The 23,790-nt window shown below is 35.8% G+C and overlaps 1 protein-coding gene across 2 annotated transcripts in view; it reads right to left on the bottom strand.

Annotated features, from left to right (window-relative positions):
- Window positions 1-23,790, bottom strand: part of COL19A1 (collagen type XIX alpha 1 chain) — a 346,955-nt gene that overhangs the window by 172,759 nt on the left and 150,406 nt on the right. For both annotated transcript variants that reach the window (XM_060615861.3, XM_060615862.3), the window contains exons 13-15: window positions 17,516-17,569; window positions 8,579-8,632; window positions 6,898-6,933 (exon numbers count right to left, since the gene is read on the bottom strand). In XM_060615861.3, the coding sequence (XP_060471844.2) occupies window positions 6,898-6,933; window positions 8,579-8,632; window positions 17,516-17,569 (144 nt within the window). The remainder of the gene's footprint in view (window positions 1-6,897; window positions 6,934-8,578; window positions 8,633-17,515; window positions 17,570-23,790) is intronic.

The following is a 23,790-nucleotide window of genomic DNA, read 5'->3' as shown; positions in this document are numbered from 1 at the left end:
AAGAAAATGAAGTCAGAAATGCAAGGAGAGTTGAATTTTGTAAGACTTTGTAGGCCATTGTATAGAATTTGGCTTTTACTCTGAATCAGATGGAGAAACATTGGAGATTTTGAACAGAAGCATGACAAGGAAACTTTTTGGCCTCTGTTTTTTTGTAAAACTCAAGGAGATCAAGGGAAGAAGTGGGGAGACCATTAACGGGATCCTGAAATAATCCAGGGATGATGGTATCTAGAACCAGGTAGTAATAGTAGAAATGTGAGAATCAGTCAGATTCAGATATACATTGAAGGTGAGGCCAATAGAGTAAATAATTTGTAAGGCTAATTCACTTATATTTGCAGTTATAAAATTTCTAAGTAAATTAGAAGTAATTCAACTTTGATAAAAAAAATATATCATTGACTTTCAGGAAGGCCTAGTAGTTCCTACTGAATTAACACACTTACAGATAACAACTATAAACTCCAATATAAAAGCAACTACCTGAAGGGGCGCCTGGGTGGCTCAGTCGGTTAAGCATCCATTTGTGAGTTCCTGCCTGCATCGGGCTCTGAGCCGACAGCTCAGAGCCTGGAGCCTGCTTCAGATTCTGTGTCTCCCTCTCTCTCTGCCCCTCACCCCCCTCTCTCCCTCCCTCAAAAATAAATAAACATTACAAAAAAAAACCCCACAACTACCTGAAGACACTGGAAAATCAACAGAAGCAGGTAGGGGTGCACCCGCATGGCTCAGTCAGTTAAGTATCTGACTCTTGGTTTTGGCTCAGGTCATGATCTCACAGTTTGTGAGACTGAGCCCAGCATCAGGCTCCATGCTGGCAGCACAGACCCTGTTTGGGATTCTTTCTCTCTCTCTCTCTCTCTCTGCCCTCCCCCGAATGTGCACGTGTGAGTGTGCGTGCGTGCGTGCGTGTGTGTGTGTGTGTGTGTGTGTGTTGTGTATGTGCTTTCTGTCTCTCTCTCTCAAAATAAATAAATAAACTTAAAAAACAAAACAATAACAACAAAAAACCCCAAAGCAGGTAGGTAGGTACTGGAGAGGAGTCAACATGTGGAAAAACAAAACAGCATGTGATCGATTTCCTGTTTCCAAAATGTTTCATTTGGAGGCAAGCCACAGTCTGGGTCACAGGGTAGCTAAATGGAGAGCCTGCATTCTTGATGGATTGAAAGTTAGAGGGCAGAATTTTGAGCAGATGTACATATTGGAAAGTAAAGAAATGTGTGGTTTCCAAAATTCTGTAGAGAAAGGCAGTCCCAAATTCTGTGTATAAAGTCTGCCCAAACCTCTAGCTGACCCCTAACCATACACACGCAGTACACACACCAAGCAGCTCAGGTTAAGCTAAAAGAATAAAACCAGGATTTCCGCTGTTGTCAACTACAGGGAAGAGAGTTTACAACGTCTGTCCAGCTAATTTAACTCCTTGCTTTGAAAACACATTAATGTTTGGGGTGCCTTGGTGGCTCAGTCAGTTAAGCATCCAACCCTTGATTTCAGCTCAGGTCATGATCTCAGTTTGTTGGTTTGAGTCCCTCATCAGGCTGCACACTGACAGTGCAGAGCCTGCTTGGGATTTTCTCTCTCGCCCTCTCTCTCTGCCCCTCCCTTGCTTGTGCTCCTCTCTCTCTCTCAAAATAAATAAACAAAAAACAAACAACCCCCCCAAAAAAAACCCATATTAATGCTCTTCAGAGAAGTAGGAGTTCAGAGTTCCAGTATCATTCACATGCTTAAAATGCAGTCCAAAATTATTTGACATAGAAGTTAGCATTAAAACATTACCCATTCTAGGGGCACGTGTGTGGCTCAGTTGGTTAAGTAGCCAACTTCAGCTCAGGTCATTATCTCACAGTCTGTGAGTTAGAACCACGCATAAAGCTCTGTGCTGATGGCTTGGAGCCTGGAGCCTGCTTCGGATACTGTGTGTGTCTGTCTCTGGTGCTTCTCCCTCTCTCTCTCTGCCCCTCCCCTGCTCTCTCTGTCTCTCAAAAGAAAAATGAATAAACATTGAAAAATAAAAAAAAAAAACATTACCTATTCTAAAGAGAATAGACAGTAAACAGAGACCAACTTGACATTACTCAGATGATGGAATTTTAAGACAAAGATGTTTAAAACATCTATCAAAACTATTCTCAAGGACGTGAAAGAAAATATGGCTCCCAGGGAATGAAAAGATAGAAAATGTCAGAAGAGAAATAGATATTATTTTTTATTTATTTATTTTTTTAATATGAAATTTATTGTCAAATTGCTTTCCATACAACACCCAGTGCTCATCCCAACAGGTGCCCTCCTCAATGCCCATCACCCATTTTCCCCTCCCTCCCACCCCCCATCAATCCTCAGTTTATCCTCAGTTTTTAAGAGTCTCTTATGGTTTGGCTCCCTCCCTTTTTTTCCCTTCCCCTCCCCCATGGTCTTCTGTTAAGTTTCTCAGGATCCACATAACAGTGAAAACATATGGTATCTGTCTTTCTCTGTATGACTTATTTCACTTAGCATAACACTCTCCAGTTCTAGGAATTTACCCAAGGGATACAGGGATACAGAGTGCTGATGCATAGGAGCACTTGTACCCCAATGTTTATAGCAGCACTTTCAACAATAGCCAAATCATGGAAAGAGCCTAAATGTCCATCAACTGATGAATGGATAAAGAAATTGTGGTTTATATATACAATGGAATACTACTTGGCAATGAGAAAGAATGAAATGTGGCCTTTTGTAGATATTATTTTTTTAAAAAGCAAACGGAAATTCACTAACTTAAAAATATAGTATCTGAAATGAAAAATTCAAAGGATGGTCTTAACAACAGAATGGAGATGACCAATAATGAGTAAGTTTCAAAAGAGTTCACTAGAAATGATCCATTCAAAAGAGGAGAAAATTATATGGAAAACAAAGGAATGTGTGGGAACATGTTTTATGTAATTGTATGTAACTGGAGTCTCAGAAGGAGAAGAGAGAGATAATGAGGCAGAAAACAAATTTGATGAAACAATGGACAATTTCCCAAATTAGGTGAAATACATAAATTTACAGATCAAAGAAGCTCAGGAAAAGCAGGAAAAATTTGAAGGTAAACACCTCTATATCAGGTGATATAGGTACATCTAACATGCAGTATGGCTAGGGAGTCACTAATCTATGGAATGAGGCAGCAAGTCTGCAGTAGAGCTGGGGCTCGAGTGCTAAGCCCTGTGACTCAAAGTGTGGTCTGAGAACAAGTAGCATCTGCATCCTCCAGTTAGAGATGGAGAATCTTGGGGTGCCTGGTGCTTCAGTCAGTTAAGCGTCTGACGCTTGATTTTGGCTCAGGTCATGATCTCATGGTTTGTGAGATTGGGCCCCAACTGGGCTCTGCACTGACAGCCTGTCTCTCTTTCTTTCTCTCTCTCACTGCCCCTCCCCTGCTTGTTCTCTCTTGCTCTTTCTTGATCTCTCTCTTGCAATAAAATAAACATTTAGAAACAAGACAAAACAAAAAAAGAAATGTAGAATCCCACCCCCACCTCAGACTTATGAAATAAACTACGCATTTGAACAAGACCCCTGAATGTTTCTGTGCGTATTAAATTCTGAGAAGCATTAAGGCACCTGAGCTCTCTGGAGTCCTTGAATGGCTGGGTTAAGGCTATAATTAAAGGTGCCTTCCTGGCCTTAATCTCCTCCACTTAACCAAGAAGGCTTCAATCTTAATTTAGTTTTACTACTATGCCTCCCTAATGGAAAGAGACATTTTTTTATTACTACGCATTAAGTTGGGTTTCAGGTGAAAGCCAGACTTCTCAAAAGTCTAAAGCTTTTGAACAGAAGAAAGCTTGTTCCATTATAGTGCTCATATACAACAGCTTTGGATTCTAGCTCTATATTTAGAACTACTCAGGGAGGTTTAAATATACTGGTCCACACCAGATCTACTGAATTGTAATTTCTGGGGGTGGAGCCACAGATTGGTATGTTTTAAAGCTCTATAGTGGATTTAGTGTACAACTAGCTTTGAGAATCACTATGGATGAATTCTCAGTTTATTAACTCCTATATAACAATGTTTCGTTTAATGTAAATACAATGGAGGCAGTATAGCTTCCAAGTTTAGCTTTCTTGAAAACTGTTACAAATCATTTCATTAAAATGTATTAATCTGCATTATAAGAACAATTAAATATTTAGTACATGGTAAGGTGGTATACATTTCAGTTCATTCCTATTTCATAGTTAACATTTGATTATGTGTTTTTTTTAATTTTTAAGATATGTATGTATGTATGTATGTATGTATTCATTTTCTTTCCAGTTTTTATTTAAATTCCAGTTAGTTAACAGTGTAATATTAGTTTAAGGTGTAGAATTCAGTGATTCATCACTTATATACAACATCTGCTGCTCATACAAGTGCCCTCCTTAACTCCATCACCCATTTAGCCCAATCTCCCCATCCACCTCCCTTCTGGTAACCCTCAGTTTGTTCTCCATAGTTAAGAGTCTGTTTCTTGGTTTGCCTCAACTTTTTTCTCCTATGTTCCTCTGTTTAGTTTCTTAAATTTCACATATGAATTAAATCATATGGTATTTATCTTTCACTGACTTATTTCGCTCAAATGGCAACATTCCATATTTTTTGGGGGCTGAGTAATATTCCATTGTATATAATTATATATATGTATATATGTATGTATATACATATACATATACGTATACGTATATGTATATGTGTGTGTGTGTGTATGTGTGTATATATATATATATATATATTTATATATATATACAACTTATTTTTTCATTCATCAGTTGATGGACATTTAGTCTCTTCTCATAATTTGCCTATTGCTGATAATGCTGCTATAAACATCAGGGTGCATGTATCCCTTCAAATCAGTATTTTGTATCCTTTGGGTGAATACCTAGTAGTGCAATTGTTGGATCATAGGGAAGTTCTATTTTTAACTTTTCGAGTAACTTCCACGCTGTTTTCCAGAGTGGCAGCACCAGTTTGCATTCCCACCAACAGTGTAAGCAGGTTCCCCTTTCTCTGCATCCTTGCCAACACTTGTTGTTTTCTGTGTTGTTGATTTTAGCCATTCTGACTACTGTCAGATGCTATCTCATCATAGTTTTGATTTGTATTTCCCTGAAGATGAGTGATATGTCTGTTGGTCAACTGTATATCTTCTTTGGAAAAATGTTTATTCATGTCTGCTGCCTGTTTTTTAACAGTAGATTATGTTAATAAAGTAATGACAAGCATATAACTAGTAATACCAATATTTAACTTTATGAAATAAACATTTCATTTCACAGTGGTTTTGCCTTGCCATGTCTTTATGTAACTGTAAAAATTAGCTTGTACTCCCTTAGTGCCTGCCAGCTAAATACTGCTGGGATCTATAGGGTACTACTTGGTGGGAAGACATTAGCTGTCATTAAAAATCCATGAAATAGATATATTCCAATACAATTTTCTGGGCCAGGGGCCAAAACTGCATTTTCAGGTGAAATGATAAACATAGATTACACTTTGCTCTTCAAACACAAGTTGGGAATGACTAGGAAATCAGATAACTAAATAGAGTGGGTGAGCATATAACTTAGTTGAACAAAAGAAAGCATGTGACTTAAGTAACATGAGCAGCCTTAACTGTAAATCACTGCCAAATAATTTTAAAAATAAATTCCACAAAGTATAAAAAAGCTGAATAATATTCAGTTAAAACCACCCCTCAAATATATAGTTTTTATTTCCATCTGAAAATGAAATCTTCAAGCACAGAATTTCATGGCAAATTGAATTTGGTTATTCCTAAGTTATCTGTTTGATTCCTTAGATTTCTCATTTATGAAGAAATATCTGTCCTTTAAGTAAGCATTGCAAAAATTATTTGTGTAAGATATTATTAACATATTGTTCAGAATATGTATGACATTTTCAAGTACAAAGATAAATGTAAATGTTATCAAAGCCACACAGTCTTTGAGATTACTGTTCTGCCTTGTTAGGAAGAGCTCAACACAGATACTAGAAGATTTCTTTTAAGCCTGACCTTCTACAATCAGAACATGTCTGAAAACTGATGATTTAAATTCTTAATTTATGTCATTAGGTAGTATCAACATAAAATCCAAGAGACCTCAGGCTACAAATGATCTTATTTAAGAAAGTTTCCTCTTTTCTATTAGGCTTAGAGTCACTGTTAGACCAAATCTTTAAGTTAAATGAGAGTCCTTAATGGCCTATGAAGAAAATCCATAACAGTAAATTATACCTAAATATAAAGTCATTATATATTTATGATTAAATGCTTAATAAATGATGAACCATTTAACTGAGAACAATCTCATTATGTGCACATTAGGAACTTTTCTCATAAATTTGCTACTGAAATACTGCCATTTTATCATTTGTGAATCTTAGAAGCAAATCATATAGGAAAAAAACTGGTCTTGGACAGGTTTTGGGGAATGTAACAATCATTTTAAATAGGTAGCTGTTTTTACCCACTGGGCGATTATAGTTTATTTTGTTCTTTTACGGTTTTTAGAGTAGGTAGAACAGTCTCTGCTTCCATTAACGTTAAATATGTTAAGAACGTATAATCAAATGTTCAAGGGGCATGATTATGAACCATATGGAGGGTAGAGAAAATTGCTCAGAATTGGTACTGCCTCCAGACTTTTCTAGTAACTCCCAGTATGACCTCAGGTTATGTACTTCACTGATGTGGGCAGATGCCTCATCTTTAAAATCTGGAGGTTTAACTAGATCTATTCTAGGGTAACTTTCAGTTCTCAAAATATCCTATGGTTTAAATTCTGGTTTAGTCATGATGTAGTGTGAAAAATGAACAGGGCATTTCAATTTTGAATTCTGATTTGGAGAATACTTACAGTTAAGGCTGGTGGTCCTGGAGGTCCTGTATCTCCCTAAAATAGGTTAAAGAATAGTTGCAGTTACCAGTGATCCTTTTCTGCACATTTTATTTTTAAGTTTTCTGAATGGATAGAAGCAATATAGATATATACATATATATATGTATATATATATATATGTATATATGTATACACACACACACACACACACACACACTTTGAAGGAAAAAATAGAATTTCATCTTGATAAATTCTCCACACAGTGAAAAATGCATGATGTGCTTTTAGCTCTCATGATATAAATATCACCTTGTGCACCCCCACACTTTCTATAACAGCAGAACTTGTTTTGAAAAGCTAAAATAATCTAATTTTCTATTCTTTTGTCTACGAATCCAAAATTAGAAAGAATATCTCTTCAAATATGGTTACTTGCCAGTGGAGCAGCTGGGAAGTGTCACAACGACAGATAATTTTTCTGACAAAGTTAGTATGAGGATCAGCAGAAATAATAAATGGATCTCCCCACTTCATGCCTCCCAGCTGCAAGAGGCAGCCCCATTGCCTCTTACAAAGCTCTGCTAAATTGACATTGCACTTGCCATCAATTTTAAGAGGACTTGCCTATATTTACGGATTTTTAAATACAAAAATTGCTTTGCTGACCTATGTGAATAAAAATTAACAAGTGGATATATTGAGAACCCTTTCAAAATCTTTAAAATATGGCTCATATAAAAGTTTACTATTTTCTGATTTATATGTCACCTATATGCTTTATTGTATCAGGACCCTGGTTTATTTCGTAAGAACTCTTAACCATTAAGAGCAAGCATCATTGCTATGATGCTCTTTATGTGGTCATTATAGAGAATTTATACTGTGTGGTATAAAGCTCTGAGATGTGTTCTCATGTTGAAAGTATCTCTATAAATTTTTCTTTTCTCATCTGACATAGTCACCTCAAAAGTAAAGACTCAGCATTGAGTAATCATTACTTTTTGGAACAATTGAATAAAAGTAGCCAATACTTGTTAAGGAACATCGACATAGCTTAAATCACTCACTGAGGACTGATTTGCAAGATCAACTTTAACATAGAGGTAAATATTGAAGACAGACGAGGATTTCCAAATGTGCTAAGAATGGAGAACAAAATACAGTACGAACGCCCCACACATACAATTCTTATCAAAATGGGGTCATGCAATGACCTTATTCTATGACTCTTGGTTTTAGTATTTCTAAATCTCTTTTCAAGGTCACTGCCAATATATCATGATAAAATGGCATGTGAGAAAAAGTGGCAGGAAATGAAGCATTCAGACTAAGAATGAATTAGGAAGTTAACCTCCTTCCTGCTAAAGGCCACCTGCTTCAGCATTATGGTAGCAGTTCAGTGCTACTGGCAAAATTCCCCGATACAAGACACAGTTGCTAATTTGGCAATGGAATAGCTAATACTGTTAAGTGAGGGAGAGAAAGTGAAATCTTATAAACACAAATTAATGTCAACTAGCAGTTGTGCTTTTAGTTTCTTCAAACTAATTAAATGAACCAAAAGGCTTTTCTTCAGATGCTTTTAACATACAGCCTTTGGTTAATTTTAGCAAAATTAACTTTTTCAATGAAAAGTCACTGCATGTGTTCTCAGAATTTTCTTAAGAAAAACTGACATTCTTCTGGGTGGATACGATACCTTTTCTCCTTTTGGGCCAGGGGGGCCCCGAGGACCCAAGTCACCTTTCAAACCCTGTAGGAAGAATACAACCAATGTGATTTCTGTATGCAATTCACAGAAAGCTGACATTTCTAACAAGTCATTAGTCACAAGATAAATCATAATTTACTGAACTCCCAAATCTCATTCTTCAGTTTGTAGTATAGAAAGAAAGAGAGACAACTGGTACTAAAATGATAAGCAACATCTGTGTTGTGGTGAGTACAGATACATTAAATCAGCGTGAGTCCTGAATACTGCATATTTGTGCAACTTTGCTTCCTGCTAAAATTACATTAATTCACCATCTGGGAGAACATCATTTAAATCTATATGAGCTTTTAAGTATCCACTTTGGATTAAATTTGTGGATATTGTAAATACCTTTGATTTAGCATTGATTTGGCCTTTATAAAGCTTGCCAAAAAAGTCAAGAATTAAATTAAAAAAAACATTTTTATATCTCTATCAAGTAATCTAATTGTGGGAGAAAACAAATGAAGGACATATTCTTTTCCTATCACTCACAGGCCGAAGCTACAATGTAGTCTCTTTCCTGTTTCAAAGTATGTTTTAGTTCTCTAATCGATAATTTTTTTTACTTGGATTTATAAAGATATTAAATGAAACTATACGAGACATAGAGTATCAGATGAATATATTCATGAATCTTCTGGACTCTTGGGTGTTTTAGTGGGTATTTAGTTGATCAGACTCAGAAATGACAGCTCCCAGGAATATCACAATAGATTTCACCGGAAGGAATCAGTTCTATAGCTGAAGATACCCACAGTGTAAACAGAAAGAGAGTTAGATCGACATCCTGACTGTGTGGTAAATAGAAAAAAATATCTTTCTTCATTCTTGATTTAATACACTGGATGAATGGAGAACAATAATGGAAAAAAGAAATAATTCTGAAGTCACAGAATGCACAGTATATCTAGATATCTTACTTTTCCTGGCTTAGGGATCTGTCTATCACTGCTCTGACATTTTGTAGTCAGTAAACAATGCCAAATGCTATCACCTGTAGCTATTCAATATAGAAGTCAATGATGAATTTAAAGAAATGAGAGAAAACTGGATACTTAAAATAATCTTGTTGCAGAGATTATGTGAAAACTGTAATCTTACACTTTAAGAAAAAAAAAAAATCTAATGGATAAAAATAGCATCCAAAAGGCAAACAAACGAACAAACAAACAAAAAACACTTCACAATTGTAGAAATACCTTTCAGGATAAAACTCATAGCTACGGTCTTCCATTGTTACCTTGGAGTATTTTATTCATTTATTTAGAAAAGGGATGAGTGAAAAAGTAAATCCTATTTGAGATGTAATATTCTCTTATTTGAAATATCCATTCCTTCCCAAATAAGCAAAATGAGACTAGTCTGCATTGAAAAGTTCTGAGAGTACAAAACATAATGGGTTTTTAATATTTATTTTAAAAAATACAAAATGGCTCATTAATGATTTTTATATTGATTATATATTAAAATAGTATTTTGGATATTTTAAATTAAATATATTTTTAAATTAGTTGCATCTGTTTCCTTTTATTTTTCTTAACATGGCTACTGGAAAATATATTTATATTTGTCTTGATTATAATATCATATTTAGAAATATACTGTGTAAGTATTATATATTAAACATTTTTCTATTGGATAGTGCTACTTAGAAATTGACAAAGAACCCCTCTTCAACCAAACTTCAGTCAGACTCTTCTGAGTCCTCTTCTTGACTAGGCCTCAACCTTGACCTCTGTCTTTTTCTGTCTTCGGCTTGCTGAGACCAGTTTTAGCAAAAATCTTAATCAGTTTACATAGCATCCCCCACCCTTAACAGCAGATCAAGTTCCTCATCCCCCATCTCTAATGTGTAAGTCTTTGGCCTGCCTTTAGCAAGAATCCTATAGTTCAGTTATCAAGAATCCTCCCACCCTCAGTGTTTGCTCTTAGTAATTTTCCATTCATTGAGCCTGTCACTCCGTTGGCTATAAATCCCCACCCGTCCTTATTGTATTTGGAGTTGAGCTCAATTTCACTTCTCTATTGCAATGCCCCTATTCTAATAGTCTTGAACAAAAAGTCCTCCTTACCATCTTAATAAATGTGAGAATAATTTTTTCCTTAACAGGGTCAAGATTCCTGCCTTCACGGAACTCAGGTTATAAGAGGAGAGTGACTGATGATAAACAGGTCGATAGGCTAAATGTGCTCTGCCTGAAAGGGAGAGAGCTGGTATGTCAGTTGGGGTCACCAGAAACAGTTTCTGTGTGGAGGTGACATTTGTTGTTTCAGAGGATCCAGCCATGCAGTGATCCAGGGGGAAAGTATTGAGGTTAGAAGGCACAGCAAGCACCAAAGCCCCCAAGGTGAAGACAGTGTCATAAGCATGCAGACAGGGAGCAGGAGATCAAGTTAAGGGGTCAGAGCATGTAGTGAACTGCAGGTCATGGTAAGGAGGATGTGTTTTTGAACCTAAGTGTTTTAAGCAGAAAGACGACATGATGTGACTTTGCTTCAAAAAAATCACTTTGACTACAATGTAAAAATAGATTGTAGGCAGCAAGAGTGGAAGCAGAAAAGGGGCTGTCACAGCTTTTGAGGCAAGAGACGAGGGTGGCTGGGATAGGGTGGTGATACTGGAGATGGAGAGGAGAGGTCAGAGACCGCACATACTGGGAAGTAGAAGAGGCAGATATGTTGGAAGAGGGGGCAGAGAAAAGGAGGTGTCAAGGCGTAAGTAAGTGATAGGAGGTTGTACCATTTACTGGGCTGAGAAAATTACTAAGAGTTTTCTTTGGGCTTCTTGGTGTAACTCTATCCAGAGAAAAGACAAACATGAAGAAGAAATGGCTGAGAGAGCCACCAGGTATCCATTTATTTATAAATGGATATTGTGCATGGTCAAATATTGTTGACCATGCACAAACATAGAAGACTAAACTCTATATTCTATGACCACACGAATATGCAAATGTTGTTTTTAAAAACGGAACATTAAATAAAACACTCAGGAAATGGTTAACCCTGGGGCACAGGGTTACAGTGAATTCTGTGTGTAGCAGTGTTCCAGTTATTACTATTATTCATAATCAACACACATTACGTGTTAAAAAATTATGTTAGGCATAAAATAATACATTACAATTCTTTCAATATTCCTGCCTAAAAAACTAACACTAACTGCAACTTCTGGGAAGGATTTATTGGCAAATGAATCAGCTAACCATCCCATTTCAATCAACTATAGTCAGGAAGCGGTTGGAGAAGTAATGCAACCCACTACAACTAATGTGAATGTTGAATACTATTATGGAAGTATACAGCAAGTGTGAAGGGAACAGTTCACAGAGAGGCCTAATTCTACTGGAGGTACTCAAGATTTAGAGATGTGGAGTTCAGGAGGGTGAGGAAAAGAATGGCATTTTATGTAAAATTCTAAATTGTTTAAGCTTCCCTATAATATAGGTATAAATAATAGTTATCTTTAAGGGTTGTTCTGAGAATCATAGGTTATAAAAAACAGTACATTGTAGGTACTTAATAAATGTTGCTTTTACCCTTCAAGTCCAAGTTTAAGGGATAATTAATAGTTCATTCTGTTCAGTTTTGTACTCAGTTTGACAGATATGGAACAAGCATCCTTTAACTCACATCGGATAAAATGCAATTGAGAAGTACTGCTTCATCAAGCTTCTTCTACTTTTGCGGCCATCGAAATTGGGCCCGTGTAACTCATGTCCTCTTGTGACAAAGTGCAATGTTTTTAAGGCCATTGCATCATAATAAGCTCTGAGAAACAGATCAGTAATGCTTTGCTCAAGTGCAATTTTTCTCCTCATGTCACACTGGTGCTGCTATCAATGGTTATGGAGTACTGGAGAGAAAAAGACACAGCACTCACCACAAAGCATAAAGAATCAGATGCAACAGTCTATGAGTTCAACATTGAGTAAGATGGGAATATATTATCAAGGTTCTCAATAATATTCACATATATAAAGATTCTCAAAAGCACAGTAGTTGACTCTGGATGTTATGTGCAGACAGGAACTCTTATCTAAAGGCAAGGTGGAAGCAGAAGGACAGTATTATATCTAGAATTATAAAAGCAGGTAGACAATGAAATTAAATTTACTGGAAGATCTACTACTCATGGTATATAGCATCTTTAAAAATCAGAAGATGATACAAAATAATAGTTGTTAAAAATTTTAACTATCAATTAATTCTTTGCCTTGTCTTCCCACTGACTGTATCTTGTTCCCTAGCAATGGCACCAGCTGTTGCCAGCTGATATCTCAGCTTTGTGATTTCAATATTTTTGTATTTAATGGTACAGATTGCATTGGGATAAGGAGATTAACATGATTATTTTAGAAACATCACATGCTGTAATTTTTATAAAACATGTTTGAAAGACAGTAAGAAAGACGCAGAGGAAGAGTCTAAACTCAATGATTGAAATTGACTTTTCTAAGATTATGTAACCCCACAAAAGCACATAACTGAAATGATATTTCTATTAAAGATAAATGTGTTTTATTTAACCCAGTTTCAAATAATAGCAAAGGTTTATGTGTTTATATAGCTCTTACTGTACACGAGACACTGTCCTAAATGCATGATAACCCTGTTCACCCTCAAAAAAAAAACAAAAGTAGCCTTGAAGCAAGTGCTATTAATATTATCATCCCATTGTGCAAATGAAAAAAGTGAGGCACAGAGGGGATAAGTAATGTTCCAAGTAGTATGCCAGTTAGGCAGTGGCAGAGCTGGGACCGGAGCCCAGGAAGTCTGGCTTTAAAGGTTACATTAACAACTTTATGAGACTCCCTCTCAAGTCTGTTCTAAAATGCATTTGTTGAATATATCTCATAGTAAGTCACAATCAAAATCATTTAAGAATGTCTGTAAAGCTGAGGTCTTGTTTTTTAAAGACTAAATTCACACAACTCAAATTTTTAAGAATTTTATTATGTTTGGTATGCATTATTTAAACTATAAGGGAAGTATGAGCAGGTATTTAATTCAATAACTTTAGTCCAATGCTCCAATACCTTGGAGATCAATCCAAAGTTTACATGCACTTATACTACCAAGGATGCATTTAGAAAGATATCAGAGAATTTTCTTTGTCCTAATGATTAAGAGCTGCTACATTAGTTGGTGAGCCTTAGGGATGCTAAACATTCTCCTCTCCCAAGACAGTCCCACATAACAAAGAACTGTCTTACCCAGAATGCCAATAGTGTCCTACCGAGAAAGACTGAACTGCTGAATATTTCCCTCTATATCAGGTTCATATTTTCCAAAGTGAGCTTGCCCATTTTTTGGCAAAGCTAGCACAGAAGAAATTATTAAAAGATACATTTACATCAAGATATTTGTGATATGCAAGAATAAAGACCATTACATTGGCCTTTTGAATTTAGTAGCATTTCTAAATTCTTCCAAATTTCTTTGACTTGGAAAGTAGCTGGAGTGAGCTGGCCCATTGGGTTTATTCACTCTGTATTCCAGCAGAATGTTTCTCAAGTTAGAATCCCCATCATGGCTTGACTTTAATTCAAATTGAAGTCGCTAATATAATGCCCTGCATTCTCTAAGAATGTGTACCTGTGCTTATTGAAAGTCGGAGTGAACTGTCATAAATGCTGAATGATTTTAATTTGCAGAGTCAGTTTATCTTAGCATTGAAAAATAGGCAATGACAATTGTGGCATGATTTAGTGGGAAAATAAGAGACTTTTTGGTCAAACATGTAGGGTTAAAAGCTGATTTCACCATTTTCTAAAAGAAAAAAAAAAGTCGCTTAATTTCCCAAACCTTTATTTCTTGCCTCTGAAAATAGGGATGCTATCACCCCTTGCTCTGGCTAGCCCATAAACTTAGAGAAAGGATCAAATTTCAGATTCTTGTGGAAACAGTTTATGAACGATAACACATTAACAATACCACCATCAATGATGCAATAGCAGAGCACTGAATTCTTCACTCTTAGTGAGAGTAGAGGGGACAAAAGAATTTTCATTACTTTTTCTTGTTTCTCCTTAGTCATGACTCCTGAATATCTTTGGCAAAACTGAGGAAGGGAAAATAATATCATCTACATATTAATTAAGTAACCAAGTGAGAAAAGTTAATGTGCTTTGTCCTGCTTTATGATGTACCTAATGAGCTACATTAAACAATTATGGTGCTAAAGAAATGACACCCCTGTGATTGAGGGCATGCAAAGAACTCTTCCAAAATCCTTCTCAAAGAGGAAAGGTCACACTGCCCACTATACTATGTACTCTCTTAACAGGTTGGTCTTAATCAGGTTTGGAAATCCTACAACAGCTGCCAGAACACTGGGCATGTAGTAGGCACTCAAAATATATGTGTTTATCCTCAGTTTTTAAAAGTCTTAAAAACTGAAAATAAACTGAGGGTTGATGGGGGGTGGGAGGGAGATGGGTGGGTGATGGGCATTGGGCATTGATGGGCATTGATGGTTGATAGGCATTGAGGAGGGCACCTGTTGGGATGAGCACTGGGTGTTGTATGGAAACCAATTTGACAAAAAATTTAATATTAAAAAAATTTCAAAAAAACCCAAAACAAGAAAACAAAATATATGTGTTTATCAATTGATTACATCTGCAAATCCAAATCACCTTGCTTTCAGACACTGTAAGAAAAATTTCCAAATTTCTAAGCTAATGTAAATAGATTTCAGATTCCAACACCTCAAATCTCCAAGTTTCATTGAAGTGTTTGGATAAGTCCCTCTCTATTTCAATTCCAATGTTATCTTAATGAACTTCTAAAAATCTTTGTTTTTTTCCTCTCTCTCAGAGAGCCCACATGCATGCAGCTTGGTTATCTTTTGTAACACTATCATTAATTTCTTTCGACACTCCTACATTTTTCACAAGATAACATTGTTCTCATAATGAATGGTCAAAATCTTGATCTATTTTTGAGTTTTCAATGATGTCAAGTGCCAAACTGCATATATTTTACAACTGCAATATCAACCTCTGTTATCCTACTTTCGGCTCTAATTACTTATATTTTAGACTATTATAGTACTTTCTCAGTTTTTAAAATTAAAACTTGGAAAATAATTCCTGAGAACTTAACTGCAAATATTTACTAAGTCCTGGGGATTCCAAGAAATGGTCTTTGATCTAATGAAGAGTATAACAGAAAAAACAAAACATAGGCAAAGGCCCCAATATGATCCAATTTATAGAACACACTGTGACACTAATCTTCATTAAACACAACTCAGATGAATTCTCCTCCATGTGTTCAGAGGAGGAAGGGCAAACATCCTTACATACAGCACTTTTCATACTCTGGCTCCAGCTATATTCTGTTTTGTTATCCCTACATCTCCTTACATGCAGCAGGAATATTACAAAACCTAAATGAATGCTTCTATGTTTATTATGCTTTCCAAGTTCATAATCTTAATAATCTCTTTGTATAAAATGATAGGACATCATAGTGATGAGGACTTGGGAATGTATTCTAAACCCATCCTTTACAGATAGAGAAGTGATTTTCTCAGCCAGTGATCCAACTGGGACACAGTGGGTTCTGGCTTTCCACTCCAGAACTCTTACTCTGATACCAGGTACCTCCACTAGTAGGGAAGGGAGGTGAATCAGAGGTTCTGTTTAAATGTATGGGCCCACAGTTGTGACATCCAGTGTCTTGATGCACTGTAAGGAACTAGAGAAGATGCAGAGACAACTCCAGCTACAAGCCCTAAGTACCAGTTCCCATTCTCTCATATAGAAAAATCATTTCAAAGGGGAGAGGATTAAGAATGACCCTCATATGAAATATGTGAATGGGGTTTCTCAAGAAGTAAACAAGAGAGTAAAGCAGTGGGGGTCAGAACCTCAACCCAGTGTTGACTCTAGGGTTAATTCCTGGGGTATTTCTCTTTTGGAGAAAACCCCTTCCCATACTCAGGTATCCCTCTTACTTTGTCCACAAGCCCCAGGGACTGTAATGATCAGCTTCCCTTCCCACCGTAGTAATCTACTGCATACAAGATGGTTTCATAACACATCTAAGACATTAGGGACCAAATCTAGCTTCATTTTTCTTTTTCCACAAAGCAAGTAGTGTAGCTTTCTAGAACTTTTCTAAAACATTTTTATGCAAGTGGAAAAAGAAAACTAGGAAAAAATAATTCTCATGGTGGTCACTTTCCCCAGTAAAGTTAGAATATCTATAATAAATGGTGATTTTGAAGACCAGAAGATTATTCTATATTTTAGAGAAAACCCATATTTGGGATAACCTTCAAATTTCATCATAAGAATCAAAGTGAAGCTCAGGGGATAGGGGTGGGGGTGGGGGAATGTCTGTTGTCTTAAGGGAAGGAAAAGGAGATGCTAGGACTTCCAGATGTTACAGGCAATAGTATCCCCAAGGTTGATGAACTGGAACACACATACACAAGTCTCCGTCCCCTTCTCCCCTTCTTTTCATCATTTCAATCCTACCCATGCAGAACCTTCAGTGGATGGAGCTTTGGTGTAAGATGAAGAGTGACTGTGGGTAATAACATGGGCCATATGAAAATGTATATAGGAAGAGAAAAGACAGAGAAAGGAAGACTAGAAAAATGCAACACAAAAACAACAAAAAAGAAAGCACTGTTAAGGATGACACATAATACAAAAAGGCAAGAGGCCACCGATAATGACACTAAAAACACAGAGCTTTTACTGAGCCATGTAAAAAATTGTCTTGATTCTTGATTTTGCCCTGATTGTGGCTGGTTCTGTCACTGATAGTAAAGTCTTAATACCATTAGATAGTCAACACATTTCAGTGGCAAAATGTAAACAGAATATTAGAAGAAGAAAAAAAAACAACAGTTCGGCTTACATTTTGTCCATTAATGCCAGCCAGACCTGGATCTCCTTTTTCTCCTGGTTCACCCTAGAAAGAAATAATTTATATAATGAAAAATGTTATATCCTGAGATCCTTTACTAAGAAAAAACAAGAGAGTTACATTGTTTAGGTATTTATAACAATGTGATTACTTTGCTAATCCCTTGAAAGAAACATTTATTAAAAAACAATTCTGAGTCCTAAAACCAAAGAGAAGTTTAAAGGTTCAAAGAAAGGCTGCATAAAAATGATTAAACGGTAGAAATAGAACAAGGATTATTTATTTTCTTCTATAAGCAACAAAGAACTTTCTGGAGGGCAATTTGGCAATATGTATCAAGAATTTTAAATCTGTTCATTTAATTTGGTCCAGCAATTTTGCTTCTAAGAATATATCCTAGGGAAATAATCAGAGATGAAAAGTTTCAGGCACTAAATTGAAGAGTGCAATGCTATTTATAATAGTAAAAAAAAGAGAAACGTCCTAAATGTCCAGTAATAGGGAACTATTAAATAAATTATGGTATATAGATACAATGGGATATGATGCAGCCATTAAAATCATATTTGTGAATTTTATTTTATACTATTTAAAAATTCTTATGCTGTAAAAAGTAAGACACCAGGGATTGACAAATTCAGTGAATACATGTTACAAATACCCATTCTTATTACTTTAGTTACAAATGTTCAAAATGGCCACTAATACTATTGTTTATAACACATACCCATAGTGACACATATTTTTGTTTGATTATCATCTGAAGGATGGATACATTTATTAGCAAATGCTGCATATCTGTAGCATAATTTTTTAAAAAATTAAATGGCTATGTATCTACCCTTCTAGCTACCTACTTGCCTACCAGCCTATGCATCCACCTACTATGGAACTTAGAAACAATATTTTGTTTCAAATATTTGTTTCAAACCAGAACAGTAAAAGTGGTTGATTTATGGATCCTGTGATTATGGGTGATTTTGTTCCTTCAGCATACTCTTGTTTTTCAATTTTTTAAAAACAAAACACATGTATTATCTATATAATTAGTAAAAATATCTAAAAATAAAAGAATATATTATGCATATAAAGAACTCATCCAAGTCACAGTCTATCACATAACACAGTGTGTGTGTGTGTGTGTGTGTGTGTGTGTGTGTGTGTGTGTGTGGGTGTAGTAATAGTAGTAATCTCTGCTTTGTGCCACTAGGATGCTTTTTATTCTCAATTTATTCTGTTGTTCTTCATTGTTTTCCTACAATGAACACTATTATTTTTATCCGAAACAAAAACTAAAGAAAAGAAAGCACCTGACTTTACAAGATAATACATTAAAAACTCTACTAACAGAAATACACACGCACAGTCCCAATTATCAAAGACTATGTATTATTACTATATTGAAAACACAGGATATGAAGTAAAAGTAACTTGATTACTGGAGTATAAGAAATATATATAATATATAGGATAAACAAAACTATATACAAGTACATTGAGTGAAATAGGTTTAAGTTAGAATAAAGATGAAAAAAATTTTACATTTATATATTCTTGAAAGACAGAGAGAGAGCACAAGTGGGGGAGGGGCAGAGAGAGAGGGAGACACAGAATCTGAAACAGGCTCCAGGCTCTGAGTTGTCAGCACAGAGCCCGACGCAGGGCTTGAACTCACAAATCTTGAGATCATGACCTGAGCTGAAGTCGGACGCTTAACCGACTGAGCCACCCAGGCGCCCCAAGCTGAATATTTTAAACTGAAAATGGAAGGGTGAGGAAATGCTCTAGAGCTGTGCTGTTCAATGTGCTAGCCACTAGCCCCAGGTGGTGATTTACATTTAAATTAATTAAGATTAAATAAAATTTAAAACTCTGTTCTTCAGTTGCCCTAGCCACTTTCAAGCACTCAGTGGTATCTACACTATTGGGCTGTGCAGATTAGAAAATTTCTGTTATTACAGAAAATTCCATTGAACAGTGCTGTTCTAGAAGATGTCATATATGCCAGAAAGCAAAATAGGAATTAAGAGACTCAGAAATACACAGAAGAAAATATCTATCTAGTAAGGGGATAAGAGACAACATGGTGTCTAGATGGTGACGTAAAATGTGTTCAGCACATGTTAATAGAATGAATTGAAATTTTTGGCACAAGGAGACAATATAATTCCAAAGATATCATCATTAACTTTCAGAATGTAACTCAGAATGAATATAGTCTGTATTCAAAATTAATGGTTTTCACAGGAGGAAAAATAAACAACTCTACATATTAAAGAGATATGTGCCTATAAGGAAATCTGCAACCTTGATAGAGGTAATAAAAGTTAAATAATAATCAGAGAGAGAACAGAGTTGATGATCTGATGGGGTTTATGCTGCATGGCAAGAGGATAAGAGATGTTCCAGAAGGGTAAAGAAGAAACATGCTGCTTCAATTTGATCACTGGCAAAAATCTACAATGGATTTTAAAAAGTATAATTATATAAAAAGCAATAACAGGGGTGCCTGGGTGGCTTAGTCAGTTGAGCATCTGACTCTTGATTTTGACTCAGGTCATGATCCCAGGGTCGTAAGATCAAGTCCTGTATCGGGCTCTGCACTGAGGATAGAGCCTACTGAAGGTTCTCCTCTCTCTCTCTCTCTCTCTCTCTCTCTCCCCACTCCCAACACCCTTCTTGTAAACTCTTTCCCTCTCTTAAAATAAAATAAAATAAAATTAAATTAAATTAAATTAAGAAAAAAAGCAAGTACAGGCCATTGTGATCAAATAAGGTGGTTCACAAAAAAAACCAAGTCATTTACTTTTCATTGTTACCAAATCCTTCTATAATGTTTACTACATGTCAAGCATTACTTTAAGCATCTTATAATTCTGTGATAATCCAGCATAAGGATATGACTATTACTCTCACTTTACACATGAAGAAACTGAAGACAGAGAGGTTAAGTAGCTTGCTCAAGGTCACACAACTAATAAGAGGTAGAACCTGCCTCAGCACGGCTCCAGGGTCTGTGCTCTAAAACTATTAAGCTCATTTGTTTTTGAAACCGTCCAGGGATGATAAAAAAAATTCAGTGTATATCTGGATTTCTGCAAAGCAGGAGGCAAAGTCTCTTCAAGTGCTCCTCAGAGCAGGAAACAGAAATATGGCCCAGGTAATACTACTATTGGTGAGTATGTAACTGGGAGAAGAATGGTACCCAATAGATCTCTCCCACTCCCTCACCTATATGATGGTCTCTTCATCTTGGCATTATTGACAATTCTTTGCTGTGAGGGCTATCCTGTACATTGTAGGATGTTTAACCTCAACCCTGGCCACTACTCACTAGAGGCCAGTAGTCAGTCTCTCCCCCAGCCTGTCTATGTTCAGTCCTGACAAATAAAAATGTCTCTAAATATTGCCAAATTTTCCACAGAAGGTGAAATTACCTTCAGTTGAGAACCACTGATACATTATATATTATGAATATATATGCAACAGATGCAAGACATGAAATGTTACAACAGACTGAAACAATATGCTATAATGAACGATATAAATTTCATTGGGAATAAATGTGCAATCATGCATTTAATTCTGGATGGGTTAAAGAGCTGACTTGAAAATAAAAATATTAAAGGAACAGAAAAAATATAAAGTGAACATAGCTCAGAGCTTATGGTGAGTATGGTGCCTCTAAGTATAGAACCAAAAGAAGAAAATCATAATAGAAAAAATATATTTGACAAAATAATAATTATAAACTTGTAAGAAAAAAATATAAACTAAACTAAAAGGAAAATGACAAGATGGGAAAAAGAATTATATGGTGGCTTAATAGTTAACATTATTAATATGCAAAGAGTTTTGATCATTTATAAGAAAAAGAATAATATCCAACTGGTAACTGAGCATAGAACAAATCAGACAATTCACCATAAGGAATACAAAAGAAATGTTACTTGTGGCAATGAGAAAGAATGAAATATGGCCTTTTGTAGCAACATGGATGGAACTGGAGAGTGTTATGCTAAGGGAAATAAGTCATACAGAGAAAGACAGATACCGTATGTTTTCACTCTTATGTGGATCCTGAGAAACTTAACAGAAGACCATGGGGGAGGGGAAGGGGGAAAAAAAGTTATAGAGAGGGAGGAAGCCAAAACATAAGAGACTCTTAAAAACTGAGAACAAACTGAGGGTTGATGGGGGGTGGGAGGGAGGAGAGGGTGGGTGATGGGTATTGAAATAAATATATAAATAAATAAATAAACAAACAAGCAAACTTAAAAAAAAATGTTGCTTGACAATTCATGTTTTACCAGTATTAATTCATCAGGTTATATGTTAGCACTAGATGAGTTCTAAAACTTCTCCCTTGTAGATCAGAACAAATACTGTTAAAATGTCTACACTACCCAAAGCAATCTACATATTTAATGAAATCCCTATCAAAATTCCACTAGAATTTTTCACAGAGCTAGAACAAACAGTCCTAAAATTTGTACGGAACCAGAAAAGACCCCAAATAGCCAAAACAACTTGAGAAAGAAAAGCAAAGCTGAAAGCATCACAATTCCAGACTTCAAGTTATATTATAAAGCTATAGTAATCAAGACTGTATGGTCCTGGCACAAAAACAGACACATAGCTCAGTGTAACAGAATAGAGAATCCAGAAATGAACCCACAACTATGTGGTCTACTAATCTTCAACAAAGCAGGAAAGAATATCCAATGGAAAAAAGACAGTGGCTTCAACAAATGATGTTGGGAAAACTGGACAGCTCTATGCAAAAGAATGAAACTGGACAACTTTCTGACATCATACACAAAAATAAATTTAAAATGGATGCAAGACCTAAATGTGAGACAGGAAATCATCAAAATCCTAGAGGAGAACACAAGCAGCAATCTCTTTGACATCAGCTATAGCAGCTTCTTACTAGATACATTTCCAGAGGCCAGGGAAACACAAGCAAAAAAAACTGTTGGGACTTTATCAAGATAAAAAGCTTCTGTACAGCAAAGGAAACAATCAACAAAAGGGCAACCTTCAGAATAGGAAAGGATATTTGCAAATTAAATATCTGATAAAGGGTTAATATCCAAAATCTACAAAGAACTCATGAAACTCAACACCCCCCAAAAAATAATCCAAATAAATGGGCAAAAGACATGAATAGACATTTTCCCAAAGAAGACATACATATCTCCAACAGATACAGGAAAAGATGCTCAACATCACTCATCATCAGGGAACTACAAATCAAAACTACAATGAGAAGGAATTCACCCCAAAAGAAAGAGCATGAAGAAATGACAGCCAGGGATTTAACCAACACAAATACAAGCAAGATGTCTGAACCAGAAGTTAGAATAATGATAATAATACTAGCTGGAGTCAAAAATAGATTAGAATCCCTTTCTGCAGAGATAAAAGAAGTTAAAAATAGCCACAATGAAATTAAAAATGCAATAACTAAGTTGCAATCACGGATGGATGCAGCAGTGGCAAGGATGGATGAGGCAGAACAGAGAACCAGCCATATAGAGGACAAACTTATAGAGAATAATGAAGCAGAAAAAAAGAGAAAGGCAAAAGAGCATGATTTAAGAATTAGGGAAATCAGTGACTCGTTAAAAAGGAACATCAGAATCATAGGGGTCCCAGAAGAAGAAGAGAGAGAAATAGGGGTAGAAGGGTTATGTGAGCAAATCATAGCAGAAAATTTTGCTAACCTGGGGAAAGACACAGACATCAAAATCCAGGAAGCACAGAGGACCCCCATTAGATTCAACAAAAACCGACCATCAACAAGGCATATCATAGTCAAATTCACAAAATACTCAGGCAAGGAAAGAATCATGAAAGCAGCAAGGGAAAAAAAGTCCCTAACCTACAAGGGAAGACAGATCAGGTTTGCAGCAGACCTATCCACAGAAACTTGGCAGGTCAGAAAGGAGTGGCAGGATATATTCAGTGTGCTGAATCAGAAAAATATGCAGCCAAGAATTCTTTATCCAGCAAGGCTGTCATTCAAAATAGAAGGAGAGATAAAAAGTTTCCCAGACAAACAAAAACTAAAGGAGTTTGTGACCACTAAAGCAGCCCTGCGAGAAATTTTAAGGGGGACTCTCTGAGGGGAGAAAAGATGGGAAAACCCCATATATACATACATATATATACATATATACATATATACATACATATATGTATATATGTATGTATATATACATGTATATATATATACACATATGAATAAATAAATAAATACC

This window comes from Panthera onca, chromosome B2 (assembly GCF_046562875.1).
Source record: "Panthera onca isolate mPanOnc1 chromosome B2, mPanOnc1 haplotype 2, whole genome shotgun sequence".
Taxonomy (NCBI): Eukaryota; Metazoa; Chordata; class Mammalia; order Carnivora; family Felidae; genus Panthera; species Panthera onca.
The sequence above is the reverse complement of the archived record's forward strand: the minus strand, read 5'-3'. Positions and strand labels throughout refer to the sequence as shown.